This window comes from Chaetura pelagica, unplaced genomic scaffold (genome assembly GCF_000747805.2).
Source record: "Chaetura pelagica isolate M959 unplaced genomic scaffold, ChaPel_1.0 scaffold108, whole genome shotgun sequence".
Taxonomy (NCBI): domain Eukaryota; kingdom Metazoa; phylum Chordata; class Aves; order Apodiformes; family Apodidae; genus Chaetura; species Chaetura pelagica.
In genome coordinates, this window is record NW_009970718.1 from 5,195,505 (window position 1) to 5,215,697 (window position 20,193).

The 20,193-nt window shown below is 35.9% G+C and overlaps 1 protein-coding gene across 1 annotated transcript in view; it reads left to right on the top strand.

Moving 5' to 3' along the window:
• The first annotated feature begins 12,343 nt into the window (after positions 1–12,343).
• Positions 12,344–20,193, top strand: part of SLC16A7 (solute carrier family 16 (monocarboxylate transporter), member 7) — a 28,484-nt gene continuing 20,634 nt past the window's right edge. The window contains exon 1 of the mRNA XM_010006292.1: positions 12,344–12,557. Within this exon, the coding sequence (XP_010004594.1) occupies positions 12,344–12,557 (214 nt within the window). The remainder of the gene's footprint in view (positions 12,558–20,193) is intronic.

Consider the following 20,193-nt stretch of genomic DNA (forward strand, 5'->3'; position numbering starts at 1 on the left):
TACTCACATTTTGGAGATTAAACCAACACTAATTCCGTCATCCTTTTGCACTCCAATATCTGCTCAGAAAACCTGACAGGGTGCATTCCGTCACTGTCCTTTATGATTTTCACAGTACCTCCAGTAATATTTTGAGAGATAAGTGAAATATTGAAAAATATGTTTGGAGCAGAATCTGTAAAGAAGAGCAATGCTTAAATCCAGTCATCCCAGAAAGTGGTTCTTGTTTCATCTGCCAATATTGACTGAGAACGGATCTATCTAAATGACAATTAGAAATATGAATTTGTAGTTTAAATGCATCTAAGCCCCTTAGAAGACAATTGGGCTGTATGTGAAAGTAGAAGTCTATGTATAGGCAATCTTTGCATAGTCTATGTGTACTTATGTATAGGTAGGATAATAGCTTAAGATTTCAGTAGAAATAAGTGAAAGAGATGTCTTTAAGGGTTTTAGAAAAACATATAAAATCCTGAGTTGTGTGTTTTGTACACAAATAAAAGTATTAATATCTTGTAGACTGAAAGAATAATCTTCAGTGGACTCTAAGGCTCTTAGACTGTGGATCCCAATATTGTATTCCTTTCTAAAGGGAAAAACTTGAGATTTACAAAACTTTAATGTCACTTCTTTGTCTTCTTGTCAAGACAAAATGAAAAGATATGAGGAGTGTGCCATACATGTTTTTTGACATGATAAAGAATTTTATGTGTAGAAAGTTTGGCTAAACTCGTCACTTTTATGTGTAAGTTGGCCTTCAGTATAAATCATATGGTAAAAAACTAAATGTGTTTATGTAACTGCTTTTCATGAGGAAAAACACAACTAATTTTTTTTGCCTCTGAACTGACAAAACTTCTGTCCAGAAAGGGACAATAGAATCATTGCTTAAATTGATCTGCTCATTGCCCTACATTCGATAAGGCTTGCTCTTGATTTTTTAAGCTTCCAGGTAAATTTGATTTACCGAGTATCTTCTGTGAATATTTTTAACTGTGCCCTTTTGCTAATTGGAAGCATGAAAATTCCAGAGACATCTTCATATTTCTTGTCTCATTTGCTGTATCTTTATGTAAACTTTATGGCTTTTTCTATTGCAGCTTTTATAGTGAAATTTTGAAGAGTTATTTTGATCTAAATTCTCAATAATGGAAATAATGAGTTTTATAACAAGTTAGTTGACAGGAGAATAAGTTGAAGTGTAAAGCTTTTCTTGTAATGAAGCAATAATGTAAAATCTAATGCTTTAGAGTCTGTTTATTTTGGTGTGGTTTTAGCAAAATAGGGTTATGTACAGCAAAGCACTTTGTTACATGGGAGTTTTACAGTTAGAGTCCAGTATAAACGAAGAAAAGTGCAACCTCTTGTGGATTTATCTGCTTGCTTTTGAGTAATGAAGCAATGCTATCCCACGCTCTCTGTAAAAAAAAAAAAAAAAGAGTAATTTGTCAGATAAAACAGAATTATTGCAGTAGCAAGCTCATAGGCCATAATTAGCAGGCTATTGCAATTCAGGACTTTAGTTTCCAGGTCTGCTGTTTGGGTCTGCAGCCCAGACAGTGCCCTGTTTGGGTCTTCCATTTATGCTAAGAAAAGAAGTTTCATAATGTTTGAGAAAAGCACTTTTGTAACAGGCTAAGATAGTTGGTAAGTTGTGGTCAAAAGGTGTATGTTCCAGAAGGGTTATCGTCCCCACTGTAGACGGAGGAGATGGATGTTAAATAAGATACATGGATAGTCCTGGGCTTAAATGGAAAATTCAATTAAAATAAGGAGCATATGAAAAATTATGGAAAAAAAAAAATTGGTTTCTAGGTTCTTCAGAAATTCTTGTATGAGAAGGGAGTGGTTTCAGCATTATGTAGAACTTCTCTTGCATCCTTCAGTGGATGGTCAACTCTTCATCTCTTTGAGTGTGTTGACAAGCACTAAACAAGTTTTCAGTGCTGCTGTGCCATAGCAGAACCACAGTCTTTACACATATGTGTTGGATGTTTTATGAGGATTTAGTAAATGGCGGGATAAAAAGGTTGCAAATGATAAATGTAAAACCAGTATGATTTATATTAGACTCTTGATGAATTATAAAGCTTTTTGCAAATTAGTCAAAGATTGTTTTAGCTGTTGCACTGTAGAACTGCTCTCTGTGAGGTACAGAATATGATGTACTCTTTGGGTGTTGCGTACTGTGTTAGGAAAAAGTGTTGCCCATAACAGACAAGAGAGGTTTTTTGATCTCCCCATGTCTAGCTTCTCACAATGGGTGGAGGAGTACACATCAGAATTTAATTAAACCATCTTGGTCTTTAAAGTTGTTTTGTATATGTATCGGTAGGTCACCTCATTATCACTTGGACAAAGTACATAGTAAGTTTGTAATTAAACATCCTCTTCCTTCCCATGGAAATCAAATACAATCTTAACTTCTTCCTCCCCTGTATTTGTTTATGCTAAAACATTGCTGTTGCCTAAATTATATTAGTTTTGGTACTTACTTCAAATGAATTTTTTATCATCATGTTCCAGACTAGACAAATAATCGTCGTACACGTACTAATTTTATGTAGCACAATGCCATAATACCTGAGTAGAGCTAAATTGCCTTGATGGGATACTGAACTGACATAGCTATTCTTCTCCTACTAGCCATTTTTAGGAATCAAGAGACAGCATGAGTATCTGCATAGTACTAAACTGTCCCATGTAAATATATATCTCCCCATTTGTTTAGCTGTCTGCTCAGTTACAGGCTATCAAATGAGAATAGGCCTTCTTTTGCAATCTTTTACAAGCATAAATATTAGTATAAGAAAGGCTGAAAGTTGAGTGTGCTGGACATGCTGTCTAATGCTATGTGGATAGAGATGCTGCCCTCCCCTGCACAGTCCTCAAGGTGCTGTTAAAATATCATTTCTGGTCTTAAGAAGTGGCAAGTATGTCTTGAAGGATGGCCCCTGCATGGCACCACACACGAGTACTGTGCTGGTTTATCTGCATGATTATCTGTCTGCCCGGAATCTGAGTCAGTTGGAGTGAGGACCATACCTTGCTGTCATGTTTTCCTTTTTCAAAGCCATAGGTATCACTGGTCATGAGATTAATAAAATGTCAATTAATGTCTCTGACTTGAGAAAACTCTGAGAAGACTGTGTCTGAGAAAAATGTCGACATTCTTCCATTTCATTTTATGAAGCCATAATGATTCAGTTCTAGAAACATTTTTTAAAAATGTATAAGAAGTTTTTGTCTACAGTAAATTCTGTTAAGGTGTATTAATTTATTTCTTCTTTTACTTCTTTTTCTTCCTTCTTTATCTTTCTTTCTCTTTCTTTTTCTTTCTTTTTGTCTGTCTGTGTTCTGACCTTATACGTTTAAGAATTTCTGGAAGGACCTCTAGATTAATTTATTTTTTTACTTATATTGTGCCTGGAATCATTGGTTCACATTTTAACTTTCAGTGGCAGAAACAGCTCACACATCAAACCTTTACAGGCACGGCTGTATCAAATGGGTTTTTCAGTTTGAATTATTGGTATATTTTTAATTTTATTGCATGCAAATAGATGGCTTACTTTCTCTACTCATGCTCTAATGACATAGATTTAAAATCTGCATTAACTGAATAGCTTTTTATTTATGACCTAAATCCTAGGGAGTTTTTTATACTGGATACCTACAATTGCAGAAACTGTTCTGGCTTTTCCAAGATACAGTGGTTCCCAAGTAATTTATTTTAAAATCTGTTTTTCTCATTGTAAGTTTTAGACGTTCTGCCCATTGTCTTTTTGCCTTTGTTAACGTGATTTTCTATGTAGTAAATAAGTTAACTGTAGCTTTGCTAACAAATAATTCATAATTCATGAGATTTTCTGGTTCACAGATTTAAAAGTCTCTGTGTCATCAGAAGTGTTTAGAACATTTTCCATTTTGTTATTAATATAGAAAATATTTCTTAAGCTAGTAGCAATTTCCAAACTGGCAGGAATAAGTGAAATGTGAACCCTGTATAAGCTTTTGCAGTCTAGAGTTATTTTCCAGCTTTGGCCTGTTACATGTTTCCAGTCATATGCTCTTAGGAACAGCATCCAGATCAGTTTACTTCCTATTACATAATCTAAGTAGTTGTCACTGAGACTGAAGCTTTAGTAACTATTTCAACCCAGGGGAGTCATGTGCTGCACCAGCACAGAGGAAAAATATTTTCCCAGTATACGTAAAATGGCACTTCCAGGCCAGGATTCAGGCAAGTGGAAGGACATATGCAGAAAGTACACTGTGCCATATTGTGGAGAAGACAGCCAGGAGCTGGTTTCTAACCTCAAGAGCACGGAGTAATTTTTACAGAGTTTACAGAAATTGATGTCAGCAGAATTTGAATTGGAATCTATTGCATCTTCATAATGTCAAATATTAAGGTGATAGATGGTTGTGAATATTATCTTCAGCAATAAATGAATTAAATATTGCCACTTCCAAATTATATGTTTATGTAAAAAGATATGAATTTTTATTTTGAAATCCTTAACTAATAGCCGAGCCTAAGAATAGACTAGCATTTCCCATCATTGATATTTTCTGCAGCTTAGTATTGAGAGAATGATATTAAAATGAATATCTGTTATTACTAATAATGGAAAATCTGCTGCTTTAGAAATATTATGCTATTTATTTTTCAAGCAATATGCAGCAGCTGTGCAGACAACTCCATTAACACTGACTTAAAACTTTAGTTCTTCCATTTATGAAATATTACAAATAAGTGAAAATATAACTCCCCATCTTCTAAACACCAGAACTCTTGAAAATATGTATCAAACATACAGCTCCAGATTTACAGTACATCCTTTATTCAAAGTATTATTGTTTTCAACACTCACTAAATGTGAATTTTGAAGATTACTGTGCTGATGTACTGAGAAGTTTTATAATACCAAAAAAATTTAAAAGTCTATACAGAGTTAAAATAATAAGCTTATACAACAAGTTGAAAAACTGTGAGCTACCACAGGGGAGTAGTACTAGAATTTAAGGGTGGTATGAGTGGTTAGAAATTAATTAATAAATGGATCAATATTGTTTCAGTGCATGGAGCCAACACTGAATTATAAAAGGTGCGTTTAACTGAGCTTATTAAAACTAGTTCTTTAATGTCATGACAAAGTTTTGGTTTGGGTTTGTTTGAAAAATTGATTAGTTTGACAGTTTATTTTTTTCCAAGCATGCAGAATATTTAATCAACTTCAATCAACTTATTGTTGAGACTGATTGATTCTTCATACTGGATCAGTGGCATTTTCAATTTAGCCATCAACATTTCATTTCAGTGCACTTCAATTTGGATATAGTGCCAACCTCTTTAGGCTAGATATTCTATTGACTGTTTTTTTTAAGTAATTAAAACAGAATTGCAATCACTTTGGTTGGAATTCATTTCAGTTAGCTTTAGTCATCTAGGCATTTAGTCATCCAGAGTAAGCGAGTCACTTAGGTTTCCTTAAAGTCAATGAAAAAAGGTAATACCAGAAGACATGATGAATGGAAGTCCAATTCATGACTGTGATTGGGAATACAGATTATGGTTTCCGAGGAGAATGTGGCAGCACAACATATGAGATTAAGAAAAAAATAAACTCCAGAACTCCTTCCAATAAAACTCCAACAAATGATAGATGTTACATTAATATGAATTTTATCAAATCATGCTAGCCAGCTCACTACTGACTCAGAAGTGCTCAAAATCTGATTTGAATGATGTAACAATTTCAGTTATATAAATATAAACAAACAATTTTTTATTTTATTTTATTTTTTCAGATGGGGCTTCCAGTTCTGTAAAAAGCTGACTTTATTGGCTGATTAAATAATGGCTTTTGGCCTTAGCCACTGTTTAAACCATGATGAAGTAGGGTCTTAGTATGAATGGGATTTTAATTGCACTCTCACAGTGTAATTTATACACTTTTGCTTTTTATAGGGCAATATCTTGCCAGGCTCACTTCTGTCTCAGTAATCCTATTTTGAGTCCTCAAACAGGAAGAAGGAATTACATGACATGTGCCTTTATTCCAGTCTTCTTGGTAAAAGTCAATTAGACCTTTCATTATTTCCACAGCCATCAGAATTCAAATCTATAATCATCCTTGTTTAATTCAGCAAACAGTTTTTGCTTTTCCATTCAATTAATCTGGTCTGCTGATGCTGTTACTAAGAATCGGGCTGTTACAAAGCCAAACCCTAAGAAGAAAGGAATGTATTTGGATTGTTATTTTTATCTTATAAGATGTGCCTTCTGCTTCCCTAAACAAAGCCTGCCTCCACTAATTTCCTAGGCATTTGGAAGAATGGTATTAATATGCCTGCTTTGCATGTGTGATGTGCAAAGGGCTATTACTTTTCCACACAGTCTTCAAGCACATATTTTTCTTGTACTGCTTCAGTGGGATGATAAGTATACTACAATATTGACTCTTAACTGTAAATTATGGGTGGGTTGAATAACTCCATGTTTGTTTCATGGATGTGAATATTTAGAACTTGCTTGTTCATCAGCTCTTCCAGAAGAAAAAGAAAAAGAAAAAAAAAAAAAAAAAGAAAAGAAAAGCTTTGCCTTTGTTCATTAAAATACAGCTTTATACTTAAAATACCTGTAGCAATATATTTTAATATTATTGGATGTTTTGCTGTTAAATTCTGAAGTGGAATAGGCTTAAAATAAAGTAAAACTGAGGACTTTTTTTTAAGGTTTTCTTAGACATGTAGTGAAAATAGTAAATAATATAAGCCCCATAAACACAGTTTAATATAATTTGATTGTCACACAAAAGTCTGAAAAGTATTCACAGACATAGCCCTTTGATTCAAGCCTGCTGGAGAAACTGTGAAAAATATAGAAACTATGAAAAATACCTACCATTCTAAAATGGTAGATAGCCCGAGCACATTTCAGCAGTTTTGGTCTCACACAGGGTTTATTTGTCCAGCAGGTTCGACTGTAGTGGAAAAAAAGGCAGTAAAGTCAGATTATGAGTGAATCTTTCATTTACCTGGGTTTCATTTTTCACGTACCCCTCAGTCTCTGAGTGCAGACATTCAGACAAAATGTAGACTATTTTACTCTTTCAGGACAATTAGCCAGTTCTTCAGGGCTGGCTACCAGAGCTCATTAGGAGCTACTTTCCCTCCCAAGCTGACTAGCTACAGCTAAAACCAGTGAACAATCTCTCTGATCCTTTTAGTCAGAGTCTTTCTGCATCCTCCCTTTCTCCACAATAAAATCTCAAGTCAGAGCAGAACTGTCTCACTAACAAGACATTTTTTTTCTTTAAATACTGAGTATTGCTCACCAGATAATGACAACATCTTGTAGAAGTTGGTGAAGCAATACGATTTGATGAGATGTCACCTGTTATATTGTCATCCTGCTTGGAACTTGTTAAAGAGCTGTCAATAAGAAAATTGAAAACTGTGCAGCTTTTAAGCAAGGATCTTTTAGAAAAGTGTAATTCCTGTATAGCTCATTGTTTTGCTAATGCTACCATACAGTCATTTATTTCAAATACAGCAATGTAATTAGCATTTGTTAGGGGTAAGTTAGAGAAGCAGCCTGTTCAAACATATAAAGCAAACATTGTACCCCACCTTTGCTCCTAACTCAAGTATTAAGCAGGACAATTAATCTCCATTTGCTTCTTAATGAGCTTCTAAAACACACATGTACTTTAAAATCCCAGTCAGCTCAGAGTTTACTTGGACATGAGTCCACATCCCAGGTTTGTCATTGATTTGGGATAAGACTTAGATTATTTAGCCTATTATTATGCTTATTTCCCATGTCTAGAAGTGGATACTTTAGAATTGTCCTACAGGGATAAGACTGAGTTAGCTCAAATTTGCAAAGCTTTTTGAAGTCCTTAGCTTACTGTGTGGAACTGGAATTCACTACACAAGTGCCAAATATTCCTACTATCCTACAGCAACTGGGGACAGATTTCTTGCATGCTAGCTCTTTTACCCTGGGACAAATGGCTTCTTGGTCAAGTGGTGATGGGGCACATTGAGAACAAGGAAACAAAATGCAAGTAGAAAAGAAAGCAGTTACTCTCATGTTGCAAAAAACAAAACTAAAATTCCCAGTAAAATCAAAGTCTCTGTAAACGAGAGAACAACATAACCTCTTCTCAGAAGAGTCTTTGACAAGATGTTGTATTGATAGCTGACTCTGGCAGCTGGCAACTGCAGAATATTAATGAAGCATTGGTACAAGAGGAGTCTGAACAGGTTGATCGTGAGTGACTGAAGTCTACGGTGCATGGTATCAAAATACATTATTTGTCTGTAGCCTTTGCTCTTAGTTTGACCTCATTGCTTGCTTGCAGATTTCTCTTTCTTTTTCCCACCTTTTTTTAATTCTTTCCTTCTTCCCTTCCTCATTTCATCCTTCCTTCCTTTTCTTTCTTTCATTCACTAGTTCTCATTTTCTCAATTAAGTTCAAATGTGCTGAGAAACCTATATGAAAATAAATGTTGCATATCAAATATTTTAAGTGTCCTCTTGCCCTGTTTCTTTCCTATTATTTGTTAGTAGGCATATACAGCTTTTACTACAGTAAGCCATGTTCTTTTTTACTGCTTACATAAGTGAGATTTATACAGGGGAGCTAGAAGGACCTTAGGAGAAAATCCTTGTGTACTGTCTGGCTGAGGGTGTGGAATGTCTGAGCAACCTCTCTGTGTCTGACAGAGAAAAGGGAGATTGATGGCTTCACTCAGGACATGCTTCAGTTTCTATTCCCCTGCTGCTTCCCCAGGCAGAGGGCAGGCAGCATTCCTCAGCCACTGCTTGCCTATAAAAGCATAGGTATGAGCAGTGTTTGCTTGCTAGCTTTTAGGCACATGATGAAATTCACGTGACCAGCTAAAAACACCAGTGGTAACTTTTATTTACTCAAGTGCTGCTTTTTTCTTTTTGTCTGGTTCCATGTCCTTCACATAGGCATAATCACACATGCCTGTTTTTATACTTTATAACATATTTCTTTTTTCTCTTCACAACCCACAATAAGGTCTTGGAGTTCTGAAAAGTCATTTTTCTTGTCACTGCTTCATTCCTGCCTCTTCCACCCTTTCCTTTCATATCCACTCATCTAAAATACTTGTTTTGATTGCAAATGGATTTTGTACTTGTCCATATACTATATATGCTATCCAAATCTTTTCAGTTGGGCTTACGTTAGAGGTAGGTATATTGATGTGCTAGACTGCTTTAGGAAGAGTTCAGTTTCAAGGATATTGAGTGTGGATTTTACAGGAGAAATTTGCTTTCGCTCCTGAGCTGGTATGGAATATTTGAAATGTTTGATTTAATATTTCTGACAAATGGATACTTTTTTCCTCTATTTTTTTTTTCCTCTTCACCTTCTATTAATTGGAGCTAAAATTGGCTGTCATGATCATAAAGGAACATCAGGAAAGTTATTATTAACTCTACTCTAAGAGATAAGCAGGAGGTGTGAGGTACAATGATCCAGACTCTTCCTTGTGACAGTGTAATGTCTTGTGTAGGTTAGCAGAGAATCTATTCCTGCAGTAGTGCTACAAGCTGGCCATTGAGGGGGCTTTGCAGCCAAATGCCTTTAGGTTGAAGCACAGGAGCAGACGATGCCCATTGCTCTCCTTAATGCCCTTCTAGTTCACTGTGAAGCTTTTGAAGGGAATAAAGCACTGAACTGTCAGAGCCTGTTCTGCTGCCCTAAAGAGGTGGACGTAATGGGATCTTTCCAATGCCCTGGTGCCTTAAAGACAATTAGGAATCTTCAGTGTTCTAACTAATGTGGTGGCAGTGATTTTTTCAAAGTAGTTGTGCATTACGTTTAGGAAAAGGAGTGCTTCCTTAATAAATTGATAAACCAGTTCCATTTTTATTGAGAGCAATGCCTTGATGTTGTGTGGCATTCTTAAATTTATAATAGAGATGCAAGAGTTGTCATGTGAATATGAAATATGAAAACAAATATGCTCAAATCTTTGAAGTGTAAGAAAACAATAGTTAACCTTTTTTTAGGAAATAACCCAAACTTTTTTCTCAGATGAGCAGAATAGCAGCCTTCTGGGACAGAAAGCAAATTCTGTTGTTTACTGTCACTCATTTCACAGGGTTCTGCTTTTCATGGTAATTTGAGGTTTTGTGCTTTTGAAGGCAGTTGATCATCACTATGTGTGTTCTATGCTTTCTGAGATACTCTTCCTTCTAATGGATCCTGATTCAGCCAAACCAAACTGGTATTTAACTGCTTTGTCTAAGTTAAGTCTGAGCAACCAGAATTATCTCTACCTGTCTAACTACTTCTAGTGGCAGACCCAGGTTTTCCTCACTGAGGTAGGTCAGTATACTAATTTTAAGCTAAGACTAAGATAAGCAGAAAAAAAATACACATCAGAGTTACTTTCTGGACATGCATTACAAAAGATTTATATGCTCTGTGTGCAGAGCAGTAGATACCTATTGCTTCTAACAGCAAGCCTGTATGATATGATGCAGAAGCCGAACTACCTGGGCTTTTGCAACTTTGCATAGAAACCAGATGTTTTAGTGGTTGATTTAGCTTCCCCCCAGAGGTCTGCCAGTACCAGGGTGATGTTAGCTATATAGAAGGTGTGATCAGCTTCGGTAAAGTAGAGAATCAGATGTACAGAGCCAGCCTAGTTATAGATAGTAGTAAAAACAACACTTTGCTAGTTTTGTGGCATGTATTTCATGCTGTGCTGCATGGCATTTACCCTGAAAGTACTCCAGGCACTAGCCCAGGAGATTAATAAAAGCTGACACAGTTCATTTTTTAGTTTTTGTTAAGGTAATTGTATCACTCCCACTGCTAATGCAGTTTGCTGTGAGAAATTGGAATATGCAGTAAATGGCACAGAAGAAATCGCATAGAGACTTGCTGGTAATCATAAGTGTAACAGCAACCTACACACTGTTATCCACAGCTTTTGATACTGGTATGGCAGGAGAGCAATCGAGTAAGAAGTTGCCTAAATGCCGAAAGAAACAAGAGGGAGGAGGAATTTTCAGTGTGTGCTGTTTGTGTAGGCTGGATTACACAGAAGAAAACACAGTGGACTCCAGCTTTGTGGTTAATAATAAAGGGATCTGATAATGGAAAAATCTCAGAATTACAAAATGCATTCTCGCTACTACATGTTTTCTAAAATGGCTATGCAGAATGTAGAAAGCTGAAGTTTTTAGATATCAGGAAGATAATAACAGTATGAAATTTATTTCAAGCCTTAGGAGTTTTATGCGGATTACCTATGATTTCCTGAGCTGCCTGAATGTGCTTATTGCACCTCTCTCAGAACCTCTAAAAGATAAATCTCTGGTGGCATCTATTATGGTAAATTCTTCATTAGAGAATAGCTGTGGAAAGTCTGGAACGTTACTGGTGAAGACTTCCAGATGTCTTCTGACATATGTAAACAGATCAAAAATAGCTCCATCAAGCTCCACCTTGTGCAAATAATTCCTGTGAAAAGTATCAACATCAATGAATATGAAGATGAAAAATGTAAGAGTACAATATGGAATTGTAATTTGTGTTTATAGTATGGATACATAGGGAATTTGAAATATCTGCTTAGAACCTGCTTTTTAGATGTTCTCATGAGATAAGCAAATGATATCAACAATGATCAGCTATTAGATAATGGCAGCATATGATTAAAAACTGAGTGAGGAATTTATTCTTGTTTTAGTTGCTGAAGATTTTGTTGAGATGCTGGTGAATCTCACCGACACAAAGGCATTTAGTGATAATTTATTGTAACTTTTTTCCATTACTTCCTTTAAGTCCCATTTCCAGGTTGTTGGGTTTTTTCCTGTTTCATCCCTGTGTTAAATCCCCACTGCATGTAGTAGCACTACTGAAATTAACACACATCAACATGTCCCTTTCCAATAAGTGAGTAATTGCAAATACTTCCACAGTGACTGAGATCAGTGATTTGAAACAGTTGCCACATACTGAATAGGATGTTACAAATATTCTTGCCACAAGTTTTTTTGGGTTTTTTTTGCACAGCAGCTTTTTCCTCTAAAAACAGGTAATGATCCTATGAATGCTGGAAATTGGTCTTTGCTCCAGGGATTCTTTATGATCCCTGCAGATGATGACTGAATAATGCAGTTTGATTTAAAAAAAAAATTAAAATAAAAATAAAAAAACCAAAAAAACCCCAAAACAAAACCCCAACAACAACAAGCAAAACAAACAAACAAAACAGGACAACTGTTTGAAACCTTGTTTCTTCTTTTTCAGCCTAGTTGGAGAAGAGACAGAGTCCAAAAATGCCACCAGCAACAGGAGCACCGGACTACCCACCTCCAGATGGAGGTTGGGGATGGGTTGTGGTCTTTGGGGCTTTTATCTCCATTGGATTTTCCTACGCATTCCCCAAAGCCATCACAGTATTCTTTAAAGAAATACAAGAAATCTTCCACACATCGTATAGTGAGATAGCTTGGATATCATCAATAATGCTAGCTGTCATGTATGCAGGAGGTAAGGCATTTGTGAAATTTGTGTATACCATAGTTTTTTTGTTGGTTCTTTATTATTAGTTTGTTCTTCCCTATGGTCTTAAAGCATCTAAAGTGAATTACTATGTGATTTTATCATTATTGCCTAAAGAAAAATATGGGCTTCTTTTTGTGTCATACTTTTCAGAGAGTACTGGTAGCCACATCATCACTAAACACTTCTCTTTCTCTTTAAAAACATTTCATATTCTCCCTTTTTTCCAATGCTGGCTGAGACAGAGACCTTATTAAGATGTCTTGACAAATGATGTCAGTATCAATGAAAGCTTGCTGTTCAGATATTTTGATCTGAAGAGCAGGTATGTCTTGCCACATTCAGGTCCTCTTCAATGTAATTACTTCTTAATGGATACATCAGGACTTGCACTGTTGAGTGTACATGTGTAACTGTGGGGGCTGCTGAAGAAGTGCTAGACCCATCTGGAACAAAGGAAGAGCACAGTGATTGAAAAGCTGGATTTTTTTTCTGCTTTGCCTGTGCTGTGACTTTTGACCTGGACTCTTTTTCACTACATTTTCTAATTGGAGCTAAATTTTCTAAGAGCAGATTTGTTTTATAGCTCAGGTGCTGTTCTTTTGTTATAATTTTTGAATAATGTTTAATTTATGCTGTTTCTGTGATGTCAAACTTCACCCAAGTTTTATTACCAATTCAAGTGGAAAACACAAGACATTTAGCTGTGGCCATTTTCATCTGCGAGGTGCAATGTGCACAACTTTTTGTATAAAATACAAGGCATTCAGTACTTATACCTTTTCTCTAATACTTCTTTTACTGTTCTGAGTATCAAGCATGCTAACTTCACCTGTGCATTAAAAATTACAAAATGTTTTACTATTCATACTGCTAACACCTACTGCAGTCACTATGAAGATCTATCGCATAGCTAGAGTAAGCAAAGTTGTTTGGATATCACATTACAGACTTGTGGTTTTAAAATGCTGAGAATAACGACCCTGCCTGATGTAAATACTCTTTGAAGCCATAGCTTCTCTAGAAACACTTCCTAAAACATAGGCCATTTAGACAATCACTGGCAGAATATGAAATAGCAATCAGGAAAAACATTACTGAAGGAAATCACTCCTTTGTTTTTATTGTCTGAAGGTGGTTTGTTTCCTTAGCATTTGATGTGCTGTAGTACAAGTTGCATTGTTTACTATGAAGTGTGATAGGTGAACACTGTGTTCATCATACTACTAATTATGGTAACCTGAAAACATCTAAGATGTGTCATCCTCATTAGAGCTTAGCATTCAACCTATTAATCATCACAGTGGGGTCAGCAAATAAGTTAGAATCTGTGCAGACACTCTGCTTTGGAGGCTGCAGCCTCTTGCAGTAATTAGCTGGCATCTGTGTTACAGTAACAAGATATTAACTTACCTTTCAATGCCTGAGAAAAAAACAACACCAAAACCAACAGCTAATAAAAGGCATCCAGTAAGGAGCTAAAAGAATGTTAATTATGTTTATCACTTACTTCATACTTAGAATAAATGGCATTAAATTATAGCAGACCATCTGGCAATCCATATGGTCTCCTGCAGTCCCGGTTAATTTCAGCAAATAGGTCAAGCACAGCATTCACCCCGTTAGGAAAGCACTAAGCAGAGGTGACAAATCTGATAAATCAAATCAATATAAAGCTCTTTTTCCCTTTCAGTCTGGAAAAATATGCACTTTCATACCGGGTTTTGTTGTGTTTGTTTGTTTGTTTGTTTTCTTAAGCTCTACATCTCCCCACCCCCCTGCCATCACCTGGGAATTTGTTAGAGTTTACTAAAAAGCCAACCCAAAAAGCAAGGTTCTATGATGTGATCAAGGTTGCAGGTACTGCACGGCCTCTACTGTTCAGCCCATGCTTGAAAAAAGCATCCTCTGGAGAAGAGCAATAGTTCAGTCTCCATGGCAACTCCTTCTTCTGCCTCTCTTGAGCAGCGACTGTCAATTGTATCAAATTGAAGGTGATGGTTTTGCGATGGACTCCTACACCCAAAGAACTGTGACTGAGACCACCAACTTTTGTTACTGGAGAACAGAAGGTGGGATAAAATGGAATTGAGTTATTGTGACAGAGCATTCTGTGTTTCTGTATATGTATGAACACATACATATTTAAATATTTCTGCATGTATGTATTCCTATATACATAAACAATATATGTACTCATATTCTTACAGAGCCATATTTATGCTCTGATGCACACATGGATAAATTAAGTCAACAAAAATACCAAATACAATTGACCTCAAGTTCTCTCAGTTAATTATTCTCTTTTTCAAAACTTCGCTTCTTACTTTGTGTGGCATTAACAGCAAAAAGTGATTAGAGAGTTTTGTATCGGAGCTCGATCTGTTTTCAGTAAAAATGTTTTCATTGCTTTCAGTGTAGGTTTGATAGCAGCCTTAGTGGCAGCTATGAAAGCCATGTGACAGGTCGGGTGATTTCAGACACAGCTGACCTTCAGTTTAAGATTTCCTTAGGGAAAGAACAATTGGTTTACTCACTTGTCTTTAACTCTTTTTCTGTCATTTTTCCAAGGACAATTTCAGTTTTGTTCTTTCATGTCTTTGTTTTTTTGTTTAGCTCTTTTTATTTCCTAAATAACTTTTTTTGCCGTGACATTGGTTATAGAGATTAGTTTGAGATCTGATAAATCCTTCAAGCCATACCCAGCTGTGAAATGTGGGAATAGTCTTGCAAGTCTAAGATTCCAAAAAGAAGGGTACATTTAAATTCTAGTTTGTATAAGTAAATAATTTACAGAACACCTTTGGACCCCTTTTGAAGAAAAATACTACAGAAGTGTAAGTAGGGGCCATTGCCATTTTTCAAAGTACTCACATAATTTAAAAATTGCAGCATTAAATACCTTCCTCTTACTCTTATGTTTCTTAAGTTGTTAAATTTTGAGGTTCAGTTTTTCCAAACAGTAGCAAACCCTTAAAATGTTTATCTGGTGACAACACAAAAGTAACCTATAGACAAATTCTCATTTTGACTTTGTCAAATATTGTTTTGGAAAATAAAATATCATACAGTATGTTCAAAATACTTGTGATTTTATCTCTGTGGGTGTTTTGGTGATATTGCTGTGAAGACGAAATGGCATGCACAGTGGAAATGGCAGTTGCAAAATCCATGGAACACAAACAACAGATGGTTATAGGTTTTTACTTTTGGACAGGACCTGAGCTTCTACACTTTTTTCCTCCCTGATAATATTTTCATATTTTGCAAATACTGGCACAAGGAATTCAGTGGCTGTGGGTAGGGAGATTGAGAAGCTTTCTTAAATTGACCTATGTCCTTTGTTGTCAGGGACATGCATTTTTCTCCATCATAGTATGCAAAGTATTGAATTTTAATAACCTCATTTAGAGTGTCCTTGAAAGCAGAACTTATCAACTTGCTGAATGCCTCATGGGCATGAGGGAATACTTCACATTTAGCCTAAAATACATGTAAAACATCTACGTCAAGTTAATTTGAGACTCACAGATAAAGGCAGAGAAGTCATAATGAGATGACACAAGAAGAGAGCATTTTGAATCTTACTAGCAAATGGAGATAAGTACAAAAAAGAAGTACCAGGAGTAACAAAAATATTATATGCTTACAGTAGCTCAGTTTTTAAAAAATAAGACCTGAATGCTGAGGAAGCCCGATTAAGTCTCTGAAAGGTAATACAGTTGCTTCTTAAATTTCTTGGAAGGCTTTGAATTTTAGTAAAACTGCACCTTGTAGGGTAGTGTTCTGCAGTAGCAATGGCTGTTTGAAACCGAGGCCTTCCCTAATGTTTAGAAAACACACTTTGAAATGCTCATGAGAGCAAAGATGAAAAAAAGCAGCTTTGTTGTAGATGGTTTTATACAATTTTTTCAAACAGGTTTTTCATCCTATCTACAGGAGCAAGCTGGTTTTTTATTCTGCAACTTCTTATGTTTGACTGAACAGATAACATCTAATTGTTAAATATTTGGTGCTTTTTAAGGATCCAGTTTTTTCACGTTTTCATGAAACATGGTTTTTACTCAGATCTACTCACACTCAGGAAGGCAGTTCCAAAGTTAAGGACATGCTGACACAAAGAAATAAGGGTTTTTTTCCTATTATTGTACACTTAATTTTGAGTAATTGTCAGAAAGATGTCACATGACAAAGAATTCCCACTGTGCCACTGCCAAGCTTTTTCAGTGTCCAGATCATAGGTTATTAGTAATTATTTGATGTATATCATAGAAATATTTGTGGTGACTTCAATTTAATTAACTCAAGCCCTTTACTAAAGCAGTTATAATTTACATACAAGTAGGCAACGTGGATTACATAATAAACACTAGTTAAGCACTCTTTTCCTATTGAAGAAAGATTTGCTTATCTTCATTTGGTTCTATGGCCAGGGATTTCTACAAGTCAGTATTGATGGGGTTTTTTACCTGCAAAGATTCCTTTTTTCTCTCCCACTTAGTTCCATATAGTGGGTTAAAGTCAATAATACATAACATGCATCATAAAATGCATTTTCTAAGGGGTTAAAACTTCAGCTTTGAGTAAGAAAGTTATCAAGTGTCACCGTTTGACTCAGGTCCAACAACAATGCTTTCAATCCCTTCCCACGCAGGTAGGGAAGGAGAAAGAGAAAAAGAGAGAGACTTGACTGGATTGAAAACTAAACTACACAGCTTTAATTTAACACTAATGTTGTAAGAAAATATATACAATTATATACAAATATGTTCAGGAAATCTACAAAGCCCCTATTGCCTCCCCCCACCTCCAGCAACTCCCACAGCACTCTCATTAGCTGCGAACAGTCCCAAAGAATTCTGGAGCTGCTGCTGGAGAAAGCACAGAATGATGAGGGTCAGGAGAGCTTGAGCCTGGGGGTTGACAGTGATGGCTGGACAGAGTCCTCCCCGGATGCCAGCCATGGACAGAAGAGAAGGGAAGAAGAAGCAGGAAGGAAGTTGTCTCCTGTGATTTCTGACCTTCCTCTGAGCTTACATAGATATATGGAATGGAATATCTCTGGCCAATTTTGCTGTCTGTCTAACTCAGCCTCCTACAGGGGCGTCATAGATCTCCCCATAGTGTCTGAGCCAGCAAAGTAAAGCTGTGACTTTGGAAACCCAACAGTTAGGAAAATATCCCAGCTGTTAACAGCCCAAGCTGGGACACTTTGGTACTATTTAAAAGAAAGCTAACTGAAGGAAAAAAAGTCAGTAGAAGGAAAAATAGCTTCATCTTGGCTCAAACCAGGACATCAAGGTACAAAATTAGGCCTTTGATATGTTCATTGAGCTTGTAAAACTTTGAAGAAGGAATGCTTATTTTGTGTGCACTAATAACGTTGGATTAGTTCCCATATAGTTTTTCATATCACTGGATCATACAATGGTTGTATTTGTGATGCGTGTCACATAATTCAAAGGTAATGAAACAATGGTCTAGCACAACTGGGAATCATGAGATATTTAGGCAGATACCAGAGAAGCACTGTGGGGAAGGAAAAGTCTGTGTATACCATTGTAGTCACAACATCACTTCAAGTGAAATAATAAACCCAGCACTTTAAAAAGAACTTATTATAGAATTATACTGGCCCATTGTTTTGGAATGTCTAAGAACTACTCCCTTGTTTATTTTGAAGGGTATATTCAAGGGAAACAGAGTGGTACTGATATGTTTAGAAGATATTCTTAGCCAATATCAAATGGCAACAGGTGAGATTTTGGCTGTGACTCATAAAGATGTGTAATCTATAGTCATTAACAGAGGTAGTTGGAACAGGGACTTAGTGACAGGTTTATGCTTATACCAGGGAACTACAGTAATGAAAGAGTAAGTAGGTTTAAGATTGTCTTTTAGGATTATATTACAGGCTTTTAAAATTGATTAACTGGTTTTAAATTTTTTGCAGAGATCACATATGACTCACATAGATAAACATATATACCAAAATAAGAGGTTTTGGTTGGTCAGAACCTTTTCATCTCACAGTGATATTCTATTAAGATTATGTCTGTCAAAAAGCACAAACAACGGCAGTTTTCACAGGTAATGTATGTTTTGGTGGTGGATGCAAACAAAATAAAAGCTTACCTTTCTTTCCCACCATTTTTACACTTTTTAATTAATTGGCAAGAAAGAGTTAAGCATTTTTACTGCAGTTTTGCTTGACTTTTGTTCAGGTGAATATGTAGTACGACTAGACAACCAATTGAAAGATTGTGATTAAAATACGAGACTGTATTGTTAAATAAGACATTGATTTCCTCGTCTAGTTCAAACACTTCTTTGATCACTTTCCCGCTGCTGATGGGAATATGTGCCCTGTTTGGTTTTCTATGTGTGCTTTCAAATACTTAAGGGTAAGTGCTTTGACATTTAGAAAACTTTGAAGAAAGTAGTGACACCTTCACAGCTTTTTAACAATAGTAACTAGAGATAATATGGACGGTACTTGTGTTTAATATTCCTCAGCATAGGTACCTACATCAGATCCAGTTGTCAGTCAATAAAAAAGGGAACTTCTGATTCATCCCTTCATAAGTTAAAATAAAAAAATATTCATGTTGTAGAAAGACTTCTCTGTCTTTTGAGTGCTGAAGGAATCTAGGGGAAGAGTTCTGATGCCCCTTTTTCACACATCTCTGGTGATGCCACACTACATGATCATTGCCCTATACTAATACATTATATTTCACTCCCTAGAGACCCTGAAATCTAAGAATATTCCTGTTAGATGATTTTCAGCTTGCTCCAGTTAAGGTTTTATTTTCTTCTTTAGTTTCCTCTTCTATGTTGCATGGGTTTTAATTCTCCCACATTTCAGTGACACTGATTCTGTTGTACTAGTTTTAATACTATTAAAAATATCTAGTAACTTTAAGATTACCTATTACCTTGTACATCTTCTGTAATCTTGCAATGACTTTCCTCATACTCATAATTTCCTTTCTTCCAACACCAGCTACAAAAAACAAAACAAAAACAAAAATACAAACAAGCAAAAAAAAACCAAACACACACCAAAAACACAACTGGGAGAATAACTGGTTTATTTAATAATTGAAAAAAATTTCATTCTTTTGTAGCTGATTATAAGATGATAGAAATCTAAGGATCTGTTATTTTTATTTTTTTTTTTCTGTCTGTGAGTGATTTGAAAGTTGAATACACTAAAGTCTCTTTGTAACAAGATCCCCAAATACTTCCCAATCAGTATCATCTGGCAGTACCAATTTTGTCATAGTATGTACCTTACTCATACTGCTCTCCTATGGAGGACTTATTTGCTCTTCTAGGAGCAGAACTTCACTGAATTTTTTTCTTCTGTTAGACAAATGAACTTCTCTGTCCTGCACGTGCAGCTTCCAGATTTGCAGATGTGTCCTAGCTTTTATCTTGTTATTTTCTGTATCATGCAGTACTACTTAAAGTCAGGACTTCCCAAGGACTTTTCAATAGCTTTCTGCATAGGACTGTCACAAGAGAAGAGGACAGTTGTCCTGTTTGGGCTTCCCTAGAAGGCAGAGTAATCTAATGTCCTCAAAAGTTAAAATTAACTCAGAAAAGCTTCAAGAGCGGT